General features: G+C 38.8%; 1 protein-coding gene across 2 annotated transcripts in view; it reads left to right on the forward strand.

Moving 5' to 3' along the window:
• Positions 1-19,596, forward strand: part of pcdh9 (protocadherin 9) — a 272,677-nt gene that overhangs the window by 57,774 nt on the left and 195,307 nt on the right. For both annotated transcript variants that reach the window (XM_016465970.1, XM_016465971.1), the window contains exon 3: positions 2,072-2,173. In XM_016465970.1, coding sequence (XP_016321456.1) covers positions 2,072-2,173 — 102 coding nt within the window. The remainder of the gene's footprint in view (positions 1-2,071; positions 2,174-19,596) is intronic.

Raw genomic sequence — 19,596 nt, forward strand, 5'->3', positions numbered from 1 at the left:
ATTTATTCGTCCAAAATTGACGAATTCCGTGGCATTCCGCGCTATAGTGTAAATTGCGTTTTTATGAATGGCCTCCACGATCCCGTCCGCGTTTTCGCAGAAACCATATGGCCCTAGAAATGTAACCACACTTCAGGATAGTTCGGTACCCAACCCTATACATACACTGTTCGCATCGCCGCAGTTTACTGGATTTCGCTGGGTCCATCGCTAAGGGACGGAGCGAGATGGAAAATGAAAAACGGCACTTTCCGCAGCAAATAAACCATTTCTTTGGTATTCATATCTCCAGAGGGCATCTGAGCAAAATAACTATAGCTTTCGGGTAGCTTGTTTCACGCTTTTTGCGTGACCTTGAATCTCATGCGATGCTTAGTGCGTTTTTTGTAATTTCCCATCTTGCCTTGTTCACCATGCACATAAATATATGAAAGCCTTTATTTGTTTTGTTTGTTTCTTTCTTTCTTTCTTTCAGGTCTGTATTTAGGTTTTAATTCATGGCTGTGCAGTAAAAGCAATGTTTTAGCCTCTCTCACTTTGTTTGTGAATTTCAATGAGGTTGCCTTGCCTCCACCAAAGCCTTTTTGATTGCTTTCCCTGCTTGAGTATCTCTGTAATATCATTTGAATGTCACCACTCATATGTGTTTGTTTCATATGGGTCCCTTCATCTATTGCATGTAAAAAAAACAGGAGAGAAAAGACGATGCGTGTGCACGAGAGAAAAGCAGATTACCTAACAAAGGGCAGACTGATTTGAAAGCAGGATATTTCGCTAAGAGTCACAGTGGAGGTTTGTCAAACACAAATGCAGTATGCTGCTTATAAAGGCAATTTCATTTACAAAGGAGATATAATCAGTCTGTATCATTTTGGACACAAAGCGTGAAGAAGAAAACATCTTCAGTTCTGCCTCAGCCTAAAAGCGCTTTGTAATTTGTCACCTTTTGAGTTGACTGAGTGCTTGGAAATGGAGAGCCCCCTAATTTTACGCTTGTGTGTAAAATATCAAGGATGGTGTCGAAGGTCAGAAACTCTCAGAAAATATGTTTTTCTGTTGAGTTTATGAAAAGTGACAGAATGGCATTCATTCTCCCGGTTTGGTCATTTATCATGTAAAGGCCTAATGTGATGCACAGCATTTGTAATACCCGTTGAAACAGCAAAATTGGTGTGGGCTGAACTGCAGGACCCATCATGCTTTTTGAAATAGCCAGCTACTTGTGCTTACTAGAGAAAAATATGATTAAATAAATAAAACAGGTTGTGTCTATCACAAAGGGGGTCGGTTCCTTTAATTGAAAGATGAAACTGGAAAATGCAACATAGGCTAGTAGTTAGCTAATGTTTAGGAAAATGATAGCTGGTCTAAACTGGTTATTTTATGGTCCAGGCTGGTCCATGGTGGTTAACATGCTAGCTGGTCATCCAGCTATACTGACCAGCTTGCAACACTTTATTCATAATCAGTTTAGAGCAGCTACCTTATTAAAAAAAAAAAAAAAAGCGAATTGTTGTTTGTTTTTTCAACATTGGCCACAATACTGAGTATCGATATTACAATTGTGGCAGACGTGATAAGGCAATAATTATTTCAATGTAATTTATATATTGACTGATGACCTAGAAATGGCTGATGATCGCTGTTTTTTAAAAAAAACAATCAATCAATCAATCAATCAATCAATCAATCAATCAATCAATCAGTTGTTTTATCAAATAATCAAACATTGTATAGTGTACGGTGTGCAAAGTGGATATTCATTTTAATATTTTAACTATGTTATTAAATTGTGTTTTTAAAGATTGAAAGTTAATTGACTACAAATTTGAATATAAAACTTGGAGAAATTAACATATGACATATCCAGTATCCATACGGATAACCAGTGTTTCTTCCATTTATTCTTCTCTGAGAGGTCCATGTCCATCTTCCTCTGCTCTTTCTGGTTCCTCCTGACACGTTTCTCATTCCAGCCATATCATCACTCATTTCCCATCTTTGAGAAAGTTGTTTACCAATTTCCTGAGTGGACTTGTAACCCCCCATCCCCCTTTTCTTGGCTTTTAAGGGAACGCTTACCCGCGCCCGCACCGAACTGAACCCCGACTATCTGGACCTTCGCTCTGGAGCCGAGCTGAACCCAGAGTACTGGACGCCCTGCACTCCTCTAGTGAGTAACCCCTGTTTAAATTGTTAAGATGGCTGCTGCTGAAGCACCATTATGGAGCTGCACAAATGCACTTTTCACCTGCTTGTTTGTATGTCTCCTCTGCTTACTGGTTTCTTTAGTGACCTCTCTAGCGATGGTCTCTTCACCGCTACATCATTATAACTGAGCTAATTTTACATAAACACACATACCTCCCTCCCATTGCTCTCATTACCTGAGTATGTGCAGGGATTTTTGTCTTCTGGGGATCGGGACAGTTTACTTGAAGCTTTACTTGCCACTGGACCTAATGATGCTTGTTTTTTGGTTTTACTTTTTTTCAGAGCTGTTATTTAAGCGTTGTGCAGAAATAAATTGCATATACGAGCTTGAAGTCTTAAAATGTCTGTTGTGGCTTTTCAGAAGAATATAGAGTAATTCTGTGTCAAATCAGCCAGATTTCAGAAACTTCTCCGGCTCAAATATTTGATTTTGCTAATATTTTTTTCTGAAGAAAGATAAACATGTATAGTGATGAAAGCTAAAATATTAAATGTCATGGATGAATATTTACTGAGTAATCCACTATATTGTAGATGGGGGTCAAAATGGCAATTTTCACCTGAGATTCAGAGCCATATTACAGGGGGTTAAAATGAATTCAGAAAGATGGCAGCATCATAATGTTACTTTTACACAGAGATTGGTAGGTCTATTAGTAAACTCTGTTGATTTTAGCAATCTTTGTTGCATTATGTGTCCATGGTGACCGTTCAAAAATGGGGAAAGATCACCAAGTTTTTTCTCCAAAGTTTGCATGCCTGTAACTCAAGATGTATTAAAGATATCTTAATGCCCTTTTAGATATTGAGTCTTAACACACTTTCTTTTTGGTGTCTTCATTTTAAGGCTCTATATGGTTCAGTTCCAAAGATACTGGAATTTCAATATGGCTCCAGGAGTAAATTGATAAATTGTACACATCTTCAGTGGTCAAAAACCAAATGTGGGTCACATTTTTAACCCCCTGTAATTTGGCTCTGAATCTCAGGTGAAAATTGCCTTTTTGCCCCCCCTCTACAAAACAGTGGATTACTCAGTAAATATTCATCCATGACATTTTATATTTTGGCAAAATCAAAAATTTGAAGCGGGGACCTCTAGTTGAGTTGACACGGAATGATTCTATAATGCTCTGAAACTGCTAATTGGAGACAACAGTTACATCAGTCAATGGTTGTCATTTTCAAGTCTTTATTGGAGCAATGTGTTATGTTTTGGACATTTTATCTGGAAATGAAAATGCTAATGCTAATTATTATGTTGTTTGATCAGGGTCAATTCGTTACTCCCTGTACATGCTTTCCTGACTTAGTTTGGGGACATTCAGATGATATACGTCCAGTCCTCGCCGACTGTTACCCTTTGCCCTGGCGGATTTAATACTCTCATCTGAAAAGTGTGTGCTCAGATGTAGTGAATGAAATCAAACACATAAATCATCCACAACACCTCTCTTTTCATTCTACTGAGTGCTAAGACTTAACTTGGGCTCCATATGTGTATGTGCATTTGTAGGTGGTTGAATGAGTTCACTATACTCCACAAGGTCTATGTGGGTGTGACGGAGACAGACAGAAAATAAGAGGGTGGTGAATGGAGAAGTAGAATATTTGCAGTGGAGAAGGCAATAGAGGAAATTCAGAAATAAACCATGACTGTAAGACAAAAATATAGGACTTGTTACTAACATAGGGACCTTAAGACTCTCGACATGCCCACTTTATAGTCATCAACACCCCTTCAGCTCCATCCAAAGAGCATGTATGGGCTGCACTGCATTCTTGATCAACATTTCACCCTATTTTTGCTCTCATCTTCCTTTTTTCCTCATGTCAACTGCTTTCTACTTCCAGCAGGATTGCAGGGAATATGGATTCACCCTGTCTGCGGTTGGAATATTTTCCTGGGCAGTCGATGAGATGCTAGAAATTACCTGCATGCTTCCAGATGTCATTATGCATAAGAGTAGCTTGGTGTGCAGCAAATTACAGTGGTTTTTCAGTGGAACCGGTCTTCATCATTGGAGTGTGAATAGTCACTTTCATTTTGGGGTGAACTGTCCATTCACACTCATTGCTCTCTTATACAGAAATAAACACACAGATACTTGTCTAGTAAATAAAATTAAGGTTCAACATCTAAAAAGGCTGGTCTTGAAGGTCAGTGTTTCAAATGGGTGATGGATTGTGTGTTAGGTAGGTACCATGTCTGATGGCTTTCAGGACCTCAGTTCGAAGAAGCTACAGTAAAGGGATAGTTAACCTAAAAATGAAAATTCTGTCATCATCATAGTCAGTGGATAACAGCAATTGTTTGGTTACCAACATTCTTCAAAATATCATCTTTTTCTGATCAACAGAAGAACGAAACTTGAGCAAGTAAATGATGATAGATTTTCAATTTTGGATGAACTATCCCTTTAAGAAGAAATAATTGACTATATTCTGATTCTTTCCACTGAACGGATGATGTGTTGAATATTGCATTTTTCTTTGCGAGTGGCCTGTTACAGATTGTTATTGGTGAAGTGAGGGCAGACTCAATAATTCAAGTGTAGATCTAGACCACCACACTGAGGCTAGTTTAGTGTTTACCTCCCATTCAAGGTTGTCATTTGGTTATAAATCTTACAGTAGGGTTTCAGAGGGGTGACTTGTTGTGACAAGAAGTAAAGCCCGACTGACCCCTGATGTGAACTATCCTGTCCAAGTCGAATAACTTTATGGGGTCCAGCAGGCTGTTTCAAAGTAGGTCAGAACAAGTTGCTCAATTGTCGATAGGACCGCCGAATGGTCATGAGTTTGAAGTCATTAAAGTTTCTTACTGTCCCTGGGGACTAGAACAATAGCTGATCTTTTAAAGCAGGTTGAAGCAGAATAGAGCTCCAGCAGGTGGCAAAGAAAGTTAGGAAACCTGTAGCTGGTCAGCAGTGTGCTTCAAGGACTGTCATTATCTTTCCTCATGATAATTGTGGTCTGGTGGCCTCCCTTTTGTTCTTGAAGTTCTCTTGGTTATATGCACAGATGCACCGAGCCACAGTTAGTTCATTTTCTTTGTGCACCAAATGCATTTCGTTCTTTACAAGCCGGTTTGATAAATGGCTTTGTAAACCAGCCGGAATCGTATTCTGTTGAATTGCTAATGGGATTAGAGCTGTATTATGAAAAGGGTTGTTTTTAGAGAACATATTGCTTGTTGTCCGGAGGTCAGAGCGAATGTGCAGTATATCTTGTACCTTCCTCTGTCGTCTCTCAAAGGTCAGCAGTGTGATTAACCTCAGGTCAATTACACCCAAGATGCTACACATAATCCGTTAGAATGCATTAGTTTGGGGATAAGTGCATGAGGCAACCAGTCTTACTGATCGGACGTGTTCCTTCAGTTTCAGCGGCAGCTCTGCTAATATGTTGTGTATCTCGCCAACTGTCAGTTATTTCTCCCCTGAGCATTTAGAACAATATTACGACCGATATTAGTTATTGAAATAAGACGTAATTAACACAAAACCAATTGAGTTCATAATGGAGTTCATCCCTCTTTATTGCTCTGTAATCAGTTGCTGTTCTCACCTCAGGACCACGGACAGAGGGGAAGAAGTCAAGCACAGTAAGTCAACAGTACACTTCAGAGCGTGTCAATAAATGGTCCTTCATGCCTTACACCGTCTTCGAAATAAGCCGGCTTCTCATTACAGAAAACATGGCTAGTGCATGTATATCTTCACTAGCAATGGACAGATGGGATAGATTCATTGCTTTGCTGCTCAATAAGTGGCTGTCGCAGTGGAACGCAGAGACTTGTCATTGGGCATCTGCCGGGACGAGCCCCAGGTGCATGTACTCATGCTTCACAGGCAGAGATGAATCATGGGATTGATTATGAAGTCATTCCAGGGTTGTGTGACCGTCATAGCTGCTGTTCTCCTCTGACATGTCCTGGAATATTCATGAAGTGGAGTTAGGCTGTGTCTGAGGAGTCCTGTCAGCAGGGAAGAGAAACATTTCTGAGCTTGTAGGGACATGCTTGAGAAGGAAAAATGGCAACTTTGAATTGCTTTTTCATGTATTTGCACGCGTTATTGAATTATTGACCTTCTGTCGGGACAAGGTGGTTTGAAGACAGACTAGGGCCAATTTGTTCATTCCGGTGAGAGGGAAATGACCGAACTGAATGATGACTGGCCCTACGGTAGGTGCTGATTAGCAAGAGTGAGCGCTCTCAACGCTGTGACAGTGTCGCTCATTAGATGATATGAGGTACATTGACTCTTAGAATCCTGCTAGGTAGTTCAGTAATGAGAAACTGTAACTTTTGAGGTTTTTCAGACAGCATTTTATTTCTTTTGAATCGAGGATGTAACCAGGGCTGAGGGAGCAAATATGAACCTTTACGAATGGATCATTGATTAAACTTCCAAAGCCCTCTTCAATATTCATAACAGTGATGTTATGGCCCCGCTTCAGATGTTTTCCTCTCTAAAGTGGCTCTTAGAGGTTGGATGTGCTCCGAAGCTTCATGTCATACTTTGTGTACAAGAAAGATTGTGTCTAAGCGTTTTAGAAAGTTGGTCAATACTCTCAACATAGTGAAGGTGTATTTACTGTAAGACCTTTGTTAGGAAAGAGAGACCTCGTAAATTATGCATGTGTATAGAGCTCCCATTTCTGTTCTGAGCTATGGGATAGGAAATGGATCCCTTTCTTAAGTAAAGAGTGGGGATACTCCTGGGGCGAGGAACCTTTGCATTAGCGGGGTTGTCTGCATTGACTCTGAGTGCTGGAAGCTTCATACAAATCCTTTTCCATGCTGGGATAGCTAGCAACTGAGTTATCATTTAAACATCTTCATGTTATATTATTTGGAATAGAGCAGCATGAACTTTCTTCAGAATTTCTTCTTTTGTGAAAAGGCCCAGAAACACCAAGCTGATAATGTCAGGCTGTCGTTGAGTGTCTGTTGGCCTAGTTTTTGCGGTGTATTCTGCACCGTTGTCAGTAGTCTGATCCCTGTCATGGCTTTTCAGCCATTTGAGGATGTTGAATTAGTGGCAGAGCCTGTCAGTGGGTGGCCACTCTGATTGGCTGTTCAGCTAGGCGAACCAGTGCACAAAAACAAAAACTTAAGTGACAAAATCAAGCAAACAATGAAGTTGAAAGGGGCACACACAGAAGGCTTCTAATTATAAATCTGTATTCCTTGCTTTTCCGGTTTCCCTTTTTGAATGGCGAAACAGACTACTGCCACCTGCTGGTATGGAGAGTTGTTTCCTCTCACGCAGGTGCAGAACGTATGCTGTTGGCTGTAATGTGATGTAATGCCCTTTTGTAATGTGGTAGAGTCTTGTTTGAAATCGAGTTTTGTCATTATTAAGTTGTAGCAGCTGTTTGTACAGCCTCCAACCATGTTTTTGCCCATTTTCTTATTGTCTCCCTCTCTCTTACTGTTTCATTGTTTGTTTCTCTCTTACTTTCTCACTTGTGTTCTCTTTCTGTCTCTCTCTTTTTTACTTGCCCTCTTTCTGTATTATTAAGAGTAGAGCTGGTGACTTGAGATAGGTGGTCACTCCTAGAGGCATCTGCAGGTGAGGGCATTCTTTTATTTGGTCACGATGGATGGTTTGAAACATTTCCCTGAAAGTAGCAGTCAGCATTGCAGCGTTGCCTCTCTTTAAAATGCTTTTGTCTGATAAGAGCTCCTGCATTAGTGTAGAAGACAGGGTCTTCTTGTAGTGCTTCAAAATGTCTTACTTCATTTATCAGAGTCCTTATAGTTCAACAGCATAAAAAACATCTGGTCATCCGACTTCTACCAACGATGACCTTTTTTTGTTTATTTTTATTTTCAGATAATACAACTTTCATTACAGAAAATATCTGACTGAGAGGGCCGTATACTTTAAGAATCAGTGTCAAGTTGATAAGAACATGTAGAGGGAATGTTATTTTCTGCCTCAGTTTGGTGGATGTGAAGGACAAGGTTTGTTGTTTCTTGACAGTCTCAGTTGCATAGTTGTTCCAGTTGAAGTTGTTTTCCCCGTTTTGTACATTCGATTGTCATGTGTTGCATGTTTCCTGGTCTTTGATGATGTCATAATGCATTGTTTACACAAACCTGTCAGCTCTTCACATTTGGTGTACCTCAGTACCGTCACGTTTATGCACATCACCCACAGTCTATTTTTACAGGGATGAGGAGACATATGCGGGTAGAACGAGTTGTACAAACAGCTTGTTGGATGGAGTTCGCTGAATGGATGTTTGCAGAACCATGAGCACTATGCAGCTAATAAAAGACAGACTCACTGATACTTTGCAAGTATTGACGTTTTTTGCTCTCACTCTATGTATAGCACTGTTTCACATTGCCGTTTGTGAGTAAAATTAACCAGGCTATTGCTTTGGGGAAATTTTCAGTAGATTTTGTGCTGGCAAGCTCGTTCGCATGTGTTGTGCTCCGAAATATGCCCAAGCGCTTCCGATGCATTGGCCAAGCATTTGCATGCTTGCGCAAAATGTTTGTACAGTAAAACCATACTTGAACTGTCTGCTACTTTCGCAGTTCGCCCCCTAGTGGCAGTCAGTTTGTCTGTGTATTTACAAAAGTTGATCAAGGGTTTAACCCTTTGTGAGTAGTATGGATGTGTATTCATGTGTGATTTAGATGAGTGTGTGTTAAGGGTCCGATGGACCAGCTGTGGTATCTGGCTGTCAGTTTTATGCAGATGAAGAGTTCAGATAGTAATTATCTAAATAATTAGTCTGTCCCATAGGAAAGTCAGTTTGTTCTACTTCAGGCAATCCTGTCTCTGGTCTCTGCTGTCTGCACGGCATCTGTCCTAATGGCACGGTTCCATATATCCAAAAAAATAGGGGCCATTTGTTATCTCACTCGATTATTAATCTAATAAATTGACATTAGACACCTAAACACACATCCTGGAAAAAAAAATCAACATATGTGTGTGTGTGTGTGTGTGTGTTTTAAAGGTGAAGTTTGTTGCATGCCTCTAGTGGCTACAAAAAAATTGCAAAAATGTATTCAAGCATGATTCAACAACACTTGCCTGCAAATGGACAAAAAAATAGTCATGTTCCAAACTCACACCACAAAAAAAAAAAAAAAGAAATGTAGGATGAAATTAGATTTTATACATCAGGGATTGATTGCAATAAAGTGGACTTTATATGCTAAAATAATAAAAGTGCTTGATGTCAGTCAAAAATTTGTTGACATTATGATGACAACTTTTTTTTTTCTTTATAACATGTATTTGTGATCTATTTAAGAAGTGGCTATTACTAAATAATTATTTATAGGAAAAATACTGAAAAAACTGAACAGATACAAGGCACTTATCTCTGCCTATGACTGAAGACTATCTAGCATCACTCAGCGTTATTGCTTTAACGAATCCAGTCAATCTGAGATGGCTGGCTGAGGTGCCGCTCTCGTCAGGGCCTGTATCGCCCAGTTGATGCTGATGATCTCTTATCAATAAGAGATTTAACAGTGACTTATCACTCTGTGGTTTTCACCAGTATTTTCTGACATATTGCCATTATTTTAAATAAAGAGAGCACCTCTGAGGCTCTGATGGAGGATTACAGAGCTTAAAACAGGCCACAGACGTGAAGGATCCACATTTGGCCTTTATACAGGCCGGCCTGTCAATACCCCTTAACCTCAGATATCTGCTGCTTTCATGACAGCATGGCCCATATATGAAGTGGTTTAGGCAGATAGTCCTTCAAAATGCCCCATTTTTTCGCTCTCTTGCTCTGTCTTTCCTTTGCACACATACACAGTTTTGGCCTTTTGAGATTTGGGCCACTGCTTTCCAAACTGACTTTTATCAAACTGTCTCAGAGAAGTAGGCTTTGTGGGTGGGCGCCAGTCTATTGTTCTCCTGCATGTAGTAAAGAATGAAAGAGGAGCTGTTCGATATATTTTCTGCTATCGTCAAAAACCCCTGCCAACCTAAGGGCAAGCTTATTTCTTTCACCCCACCACAATCACATGTACACAAAGAAGTGAACCAAAGATGTATTTTCATGATGAAAGGGCACCTGTTTTTTGGACTAACTTGTTTGTTTGCTTGCTTGATTATTTTTTGTTTGTGTGTTTGTTTGTTTTTATCTACACTCTAAAAAAATGCTGGGTTGTTTTAACCCAACTTTGGGTCAAATATGGACTAACCCAACCGTTGGGTTAAATTTTTTTAATTAAATTTTTAACCCAAAAGTTGGGTTAGTCCATTAGTAAAAAAACCCAGCATTTTTTTAGTGTAGTTAGTTAGTTAATGACATAATTGCCCCAATAATTTCCACAAATTCTCTTTAGAGTAATACAATATAATAAATGTATAAATTTATACCGTATGGTATTATTGGTTGTATTGTCTCTTACATATGCTTTATTTGATTTTAAAATTATATTACAGTAATTTATTGAGAATAATGTTTACAAAACAAACTCAAATATTTAAACAAATGCAAAAGTTGTTAATGAGAATTTGAGGGAAATAATGTCACTACAAAATGCTTGAATTATTATTATTATTATTATTATTATGTTTTTTTTTTGAAGTTCACACACACACACACAAATAAACAAACACACACATGATATTGTTTTAAATCAGATTGTTTTGTATAGAATTAGATATTGTGGATTAGAGGTCCTTACCCATTCATTCTACTAAGAGAGCCTTAAAATGAGATGGATCTATGAAAAACATACTGTGCTCCCTTTAAACCTCTTACATGTCTGTCTCAGTATTATAAACCTGGAGTGTTTAATCTCTTGTTTCATGTATAAGAAAGCATTTTTACTAATATCAGCATATACTGTGTGGTGAAAATAAACAGCTGTGAGGAATATTACGGAAGCCGTTGAGTAGACACAGGCTGAAACTATGCTGAACATCTTTAAACTATATATTTTTCCTTGATGATCTTGAAAAAAACAAAAAAACATGCATAACATGTTTCAGTGAACTGGCATTGGCTCATTTGCAGAGGACACATGCAATGTTGTCAGAATTTCTCCAAAATGCTGCCTATTGCTTGGAACAGCCTTTCTGCCGAGAATGTGCCTGTGAATGCCTAAAAAGTTGCTTAGGTTGGCAACTCACTTAGTTTTGCAACAAATCTGCCACAGAGACATTGTTGTCTAAAAAAATCTAATCTCCTACAAGCTTCTTATGGCTTGCCTTATGAATCCTCCTGTCATGAGATCAACCTCGCCTGTCATCCATAGACAGGTAGTTCTGTTCTCTGACGTGTTCATCTTTGCAGGGACAGCGTGATCACCCCTTTCTAATATGCGTCCGCAGGGATGAAATCTGGAAGTTCTAGACTGGACTAATTGGCTTGGAGGCAGATAAGCAGGGCAGCGCTGACAGCAGAGGTTTCTTATGCTCCTTTCATATTGAAGGTACCCTGGCAGCAGTTCCAGGACTGCTAGGCTATGATCTACCTACTGATTCAACTTGGCAATTAGTCTACCTAGGTTATATATATTCTACAGCAGGATAGCGTCGGTGCTGAAAGTCCCCTAATGGACTGCCATTTTTAAAACACCTACTTTTTACAATTCAAATCTTCATTTCTCTCTTTGTCTTGCTTTCCCTCTAATGAGTGTTTTCTGTATAATAGACTGAGATGGGGGGTTTTAGCTACTCTTTCAACAAATTAGTTACTTATACACCATGCTAAATACAAAAAGTTGCTATATTGAAGCTATTTAAGAAGCATTATCTCCTTAATTATGTAACATTGTAATTTGTATAATTTATATTAACATTATTTTTGTGGCACATTGCAGCCACAACTGATAAAAACAACAACAAACACTTTATTTATTCAATTTATATAAAATTATATAAATGCATGCCTTCCATCTGTTCATAACAAACTTAAAAATGGCTCTCAAAGAGAGTGTCTGCTAAGTGATGTTCATGTTAAATAATTGGATTCAAAACAAGTAACTAGTATTATTCAACTAAGATTTTATTTTGCTACATAAAAGAACATAGAATATGTAGAACAGGTTAATTGAAATTAACTTTCCTAATGAATTGATTTGCAAAACTGAATTAGTCTTAAGAAAGATTGTACAAAAATGAGTTTGATTATTGCTGCAGATGCATGTATGATAGTTTGTTTTTAATGTATATAGTGTACACTACCATTCAGAAGTTTCGGATTGGTTAGTTGTTATTTTATTATTATTATTATTATTATTATTTTTTTTTTTAAATCAAGGATGCATAAAATAGATTAAAAGTGAGAGTAAACACATTCATAATGTAACAAAAAATAAATAAAAACATCAAACAGATGCTGTTCCTAAAAAAAAATGTAGCACGGTTTCTACAAAACTGTTAAGCAGCACCACTGTCTCATCTAGCTGATTTTCAGCTTCACGTTGCGAGTGTCATGTTTTTAGGATGCCGGAACTGGATGAAAATGTAAAGCATACATCCTATTCCATCTCATTGCGTTTTGTCAAGCCATTTTGGAATTGATCTGACACCAAGTGCCGTCTCATTGAACCTCATTGTCTCAGCAGGATTCTTAAAGAAAGTCATGGGAGAATTTTCTACGATTCTGAATTCAGCACAGCTGTTTATGCGTTCGCTCCCATTGGCTCGGTCTAACGCATTTCTGTCACAACTGTTTCATCTACATGTAAAGTCAGAAGCCAGTTCACTCAAAGACTTCTATCTGTGTCAAATTAGCATAGCAAAGTGTGACCACACAAAGCTAGCCAAACAGCGTGTGACAGTTCTAAGTATGTGCACACAGCATGGAATCAAGAGTTTACACAGTGTCTTTGCTCTTTCTTTCACACAAGCTCTCTCTTTTTCTTTCATTTCTCAGTCTATAAATTCCACAGCATGCTTGACTACACTTTGCATAAGCATGTCGTCGCTAGGTCAAGCAGAGGCTTTAACGTGGCCATAATGTTAACAGTCTAGCGCAGAGGTTTTCAAGCTTCTTAATTCCAAGGGCCCCAAATATGATGACCACCTTAGAAAAATGCATGGTATTTTACAAAACTATATAACTGTTTTTTATATTGTTACTGTACTGAAGCCAAAACAAAGACACGTGTCACCATAGTTTGAATTATAATTCAGCCGTTAATATGTAAATGTGGGCGGTGATATGTAATGAGTTCATAAAAAATATTCTGGTCTATTTTTGCAGTCTCGTTTTTTAATAAATATGTAAACCAAGGCAGAAGCTTTGCGTTCTAACGGCTACAGTATGTTTCCATAGCAAGATCAAGGAAAACATATTTCCCGTGATATGTCCCCTTTAAGAGTCTCAACAGAATGCGCGACTGCGGTTCTCATTAGCACGTCTGACAAGGTCACAACTAGCTCTTTATTTCTTTCTTTTTCTGACATAATATGCCAGTGTCCATGAGAAAATTAGATGCTGTTTACAATCGGTGGCATCATGGGATCTGTTCGTATCTAATAAGTGAGTCAAAAAAGAATAATTGCTAGCCAGCCAGCTGCCATTATTGTCCATTAAGTGTATTGTGGTTGGCGGTATGGCGCGTCTAAATGCTCCGCCGTATGTAATGAGCTATAATCCTGCCTGGCGGGACTAAAAACGTCAACAGTAGGGCCTGCTGTATTGCAGAAGTTCTCACGCTAATCAGAGCCAAATATTAAGGGCGAGGAGATTAGTCAAGGTGCAAGGTGCTTTTTAAATAAATAAATAGTGGCAAGAGAACAGAAGAAGGAGAATATATGTGTTAGACAGCAAGAAACAGTACGAGAGAGAGGGTCTCGGGTGGTCAACCTCTGAAGACCCTGCACTCTTTGAAGGCCTCATTAGCTGGCATTATCTGTGTATTGACACTACCATGGGTACCTGAGGGGTTACTGTGTGCGGCTTGCGTCGGCCCAGGCATACAAGGCTGTTCCGATGAAATAAGACTTTGAAGTCGATTTTCCATTTGAAGAACTATCCATCTGGGATTTTATTTATTTCCAATTTCTCTTTTTGCCTTCACTTTCCTTTCTCGCTCCTCAAGGCTACTATGTAGGTGGTGAAGAAGAAGATCACTCTTTGTTTTCTATTTATTTTGATATGATCTCCAGCTGAAACAATCAGAACCGCTGTGTGTTTTGTTAATAATTAAAGCGGCCAAATCAATCTCAGAAACCCTGAGCTAGATGTTGCTCTCGGAGAGAAGGAGATGAGAAAAGATGGAGCCGTGGGGGTGATGGTCTCGACGGCCACGGCGGTTTCGAATGGTTCGGTCTCACGATTGAGTCAGCCCTTCAATTAAATGGCAGCTTGCACTGCTCTGTTGCAGTATTGCATGCCGGAAGTCTCTAGCACTAAACAGTATTGATCCAAAAATACAACGTAGGCTTGGTTGTGTTCATTTCAGGACATTTTGGAACTCTTTTAACATCATGAAAGACACATTTAGATGTAAGCACAGTGAAGAAAGCACATGTACATACATGTTTTATGAGTTCTTAGAAAACTTCAAGCTCAATAAACACCCACCTCCGTGTTGTTTTACGTTTTTTATGCCTTCAAGCTTTTTTGCTGCTGTCTTTTTTCAATTATATAATTTCTCGCAACATCTGATTCTACATGAGGCGGAATTAACGAGAAGTGTATAAGTGTGTGTACAAGAAGAACAAACTAACACGAGAGCGGCGGAGATGCAATCACATCATTATGTCTCCATAATCTCCAAACAGTAGGACTGGAATCTATACCTCTATTTTCTTCCCTGCATCCTCCTTTCTTTTATGTTTTCAGATAAACAGTTGACATGAATGAAAGTTGAGTAGATTCTATTTTTTGAAGAGGTTTACGTTTATGCATTTGGCAGAGTTAATTACATTGCGTACAAGCTCCAGATTTTATCAGCACATGCATTCCCTGGGATTCAAACCCATGACTTTATTATTGCCAGCGCCATGCTACAGTACAAGCGTAATTCGTTTGAATGTGTAGGACTCAAATCATATAAAATACAGTAATATTAGATGACACTTACCTTAAACATCCCATGAGATGCTTTGACAAACACAGTTTTCTTTCATGTTGATGTATTTCCTCTTGAAACAGAATGGGCTTGAATTTATTTTATGTTATAGCCTTTGCATAGCCTACTTACCATACATGAATACTAGAAATACAGTTCACATTTTAGAAGCCAGTTAATGTAGTGTTAGCATAATTGAATGCACATTGACAAAACATTGATTTTTATTAGCTATCAGTGTTATTTTAGAAAAATAAAAAACAATGTTCTAGTGTTTATTAATATATTGAAATATAATTATTATTATATTATTATAATTATAACAATTATTATTACAATATTTTTAGCAATTTTATTGTGTTTTTGGCTTATTTAATATTACTGTTTAGCTTTCATTTAATTAAGCTAATTCAAATTAAGTTTTTCATCCTTTTTTAAAATTCATTTGGCATTGCATTCAAGGTAAATTGAAAATAATGGCTATAAGATTAATATATTTTGCTTTGGATACCAATAATAACGCTGCTTGCTATTGCTAGCTGAAGTTGGGTGGTACAGTATGTTGGACGATCGCAGTCTATAGAGTATTTTATTAGCAAAAAAAAACAACAACAATATTTTTGGTCTGTTTTGCCAGATGAGTGTTTCAGAATATATTTTACAGAGTAATCCTTGAGAACAGCTCTTAAGAAGATAATTGGGTTTGCTTTTTAGAGGTGCACTAGCACACAGACAGCCTCGAAGCTAACAGGCATGGACTAAAGGACATAAAACTATGTTTGATTTCATAGTATTTGGATGGTTATGCAATCCTCCTCATGCTATTATTGTTAAATGGCCATGCAGAAGTGAATATGGATTCTAATTTAAGACTGAAAACAAAGTTGGCTCTGAAAGAAAACATTGAGATTTTGTAGCCAAGAAAATGTGACTGACGTATGGAAAGCTATTGTTTTGGTTTGCTCAAAACAATGACAGCAGGATATTGCTGAAATATGCAAATTTGGTTTTCCTTTGCTCCATTTGGGAATGCCCTCTTTGAAGTCCTGGCAGCCCTGTGACGTATGAGGAAACAGAGCCTTAATGGAATCCCCTCCTCTGAGTACAGAGCGATGCCTGTCTAACCTTGAACTTCCTGTGATGATCTGTCTGACCTGATTGTATCGTGATTAGATAAGGATTTAATCTGCCACCCATATGCACTCGCCGTCAAACAATCAAGAGTCTTGCTCTCTTACAAACGCACACATCTGTCCTGCTTTCATTTGTTTCTTTGGCCCTCCATAACACCAGGCTCTCCTCACTCCTCACTCCTCCTTTCTCTTCTCGCTCTCCCACAGTTTTCCTCCAGACACGCTGGAAATACAATAACAACCCCGAGAGAGGCAGGAAGTAGTAGAGCCAGCAGGAGAGGAAATGGATGATAGAAGAATATAATCCATCTAGTGCACTTAAAACTTCAAACACACATGCACACACTTGGATACACAAATACACAAAGCTGTATACACAAAGCAATATCTCACAAACATGACTATAGGTCATATTTCACCCCAAAATACAATCAAATTAGTGAAAGAAAAAGGAAAAATACAGTCAAATGAATAAATGATCGTTATTGTATTTCTTATATAGTATTTTTGAAAATGTTTCAAATACGCACACGTTTTTATTATTTTTTATACTACAGTGAGAATCAGTCCGATTAGAGAAAGAAAAAGAAAAGAAGTCAAATGAAAAAAAAAAAACTTAAAATATCTTAAAAATACAAAAAATACTTAAAATATCTTAATATATTCATATATATAGCTTGAAGGGGCATGGATGGCAAGGAGGGAGTTTTGAGAGACGATGTCTCACCCATAGAGAGATAGCTAGCTAGCGTCTCTTCTACAGGGGGCATTCTCTCATAGCCGTTTTCGCGCATCGGCTCGATGTTCACATAACTGGTATGCTGAAACCGATGGATACGTGAGGAAAACGGCTTCTTCCATTCCTGCTCGATCTCAGTATGGAGATCAGGAAGGAAAGGAAGGCTCACCTGAGCTGGAGGGTTATGGCCAGAAAGATAACGTTCCTCGAGACAACCTCGCGACGTCACTTCCTTAGTCCGCTTCCACGGCAAGTCAAGCCTCGTCGTGGCGCGATCCATAACCTCTAAAAGCTCATCATATGCAGGGCAGGAGGATTGAGAAGGCTCAGCCTCAGCTTCTTCGCTCTCTTCATCCATTTCCTGCTCTTCCTGGCCTGGACCCAGCAGAGCACTGGCCCCTGGATCAGATGATGTTAAAGAGAAAACATCATCCTCCAGCGGCTGTCTCTCGCCCGCCGCCGATAAGCGCGAGAAGGAAAGCCCCTCTCTAAACTCATCGGCCAGGTCCACCTGAGATCCCCACGAGCTCATTCTCCTCCGTGCCTCAGCAGCAGCGGGTCCTGAACCGCGGGAAGCAGATGGCTGCCCCTCTTTACTTGAAAAGAGAGACAAACGAGAACGGAGCTTTTTCATTGGAAAAAACTCGCAATGCACGCAGATTGCCCCCTCGAGGACATCGCGTGCGTGCTCTTCGCCTCAACAAACAACACATAGATCGTGTGTGTCATCTGCTGTCAAATAGCGATGACATGGATGCACACACCTTCTAAATGCTCTGCTAGTGCTCGCCATAATAAATAGAGATAGCTCTTACTTTTTCCTTGGAAATGCACGCTTCAAACAGAACAGTCAATGAAGACGAAGAAGAGAATGATGTGTGCTCCCGGCGCCTATTTATACTATAGTCGCACCGGTAGTGACGTCATGGCTGTCGCCGGCCAACGAGTTGGTGTTTTTTCAATGTATGCTTCAGACACGGGTCACGACGAGGCGTCCCCCATAGCGACCCCTAGAGGACGCAGTTCGAAGTTCCCATGAAGGGGAACTTGGTCAACCAGTCAAAAAATTGGATTAATTCTCATTTAGGAAAATGTTATTTCTTATGTCTTTAAATTCAGAGCAGCCTGGGCTGGTTTTGTGAGGTTTTTATTGCTCTGGAAAATTGAGACCGTTTCCCTTGCACTAGATATTTGGAGTTTAGCCACGGACAACTGTCTTACTAATCACGTCCAACTAATCCTCTGCATTTGAAAACTGTCCTGAGAACAGTTTTCTACAGAAATCTGCCCTAATCAGAACTTTTAACACAAATACACATGCTCAGGAAACCTGATTAGTGACTTAGGAAAGTGTTACGATTGCTAGTTCATTTCCATGTGTCTGTGGACACTTGTTTGCATCTGTGCTTGCATAAAGGATCAGAATGAAGCTGATGTGTTTGGCCATTATTTTCAGCGCTCCCCAACACCTGTCCTTTTCATTCTCAGAATCTGTTTTAGCTGCTTATTTTCAGAGTAAAACTTTGTTTTTGTCTTCTGTCAGACTGTCTGAAGCCGCCAGTCCAGAGCTGAAGAGCTTCTCTGTTCATAATAGGCCTCAGAGCTGAGAAAGCCTCTCCAGCTGGAACTGTTCCATGTTAATTGCTTGTAAAAAATAAGCGTGATTAGGTTTTCTTTCTGTCTTTGGATGCCTGGTACTCCTCTTGCTCAGAAAGACCCTCGTTTTGACAGGCGTTATGTAGACAAGAGAGTGGAAGCACAATGTAACATGTCTAGGGCTCCACTGAAAACTGATGCAGAATATTTCATATTATCTCCTTATTACAATTTCCTCTGTCATATTCAATATCCTAATTTTGCACATAATGAAACATAATTAGTGACTAAACTTTTAGCAAAGCTATCACTGTTGCTCGTGTTGGAAAGACATGCATTATTGCTGTAAGATGAATGTATTTCATAGGAAAAGAGATTATGAATGCACACTTTGTCAGCTTGTGCATGTCTCCGATGATTTTTGCAAAACTACAGCTCTTTTCAAATCCAAGTGCGCTGCCTAGACAGTGTTTAAAGACACCAGAGATGCGCTCACAATGCTCTTCCAAAACATTCTTGTAAGCCTTGTTTTGGTCTCGTTTTAATGTGAAAAGGCTATTTAAGAATGCATTACAACAAGCTCAGTGAAAAAAATCATCCAGACCAGTATAAAGCATATTTATAAATATACATCAATTTTATGCATTTTAAACTATATGTATATTGTAATTATTTTATCACCAAATCTGCATGTATTTAATCAAAAATACAGTAAACCGTAATGTTGTCAAATAGTATTACTATTTAAAATAACTATTTTCTGTTTTGATATATTTTAAAAATGTAATTTATTTCTGTGATGGCAAATCTGATTTTTTCAAGGATTTTTTTGATGAACAGAAAGTTCAAAAGAGCAGTAATAATTTGAAAAAAAAAAAATATAT

This window comes from Sinocyclocheilus anshuiensis, unplaced genomic scaffold (assembly GCF_001515605.1).
Source record: "Sinocyclocheilus anshuiensis isolate Anshui unplaced genomic scaffold, SAMN03320099.WGS_v1.1 scaffold1346, whole genome shotgun sequence".
NCBI classification, from domain to species: Eukaryota; Metazoa; Chordata; class Actinopteri; order Cypriniformes; family Cyprinidae; genus Sinocyclocheilus; species Sinocyclocheilus anshuiensis.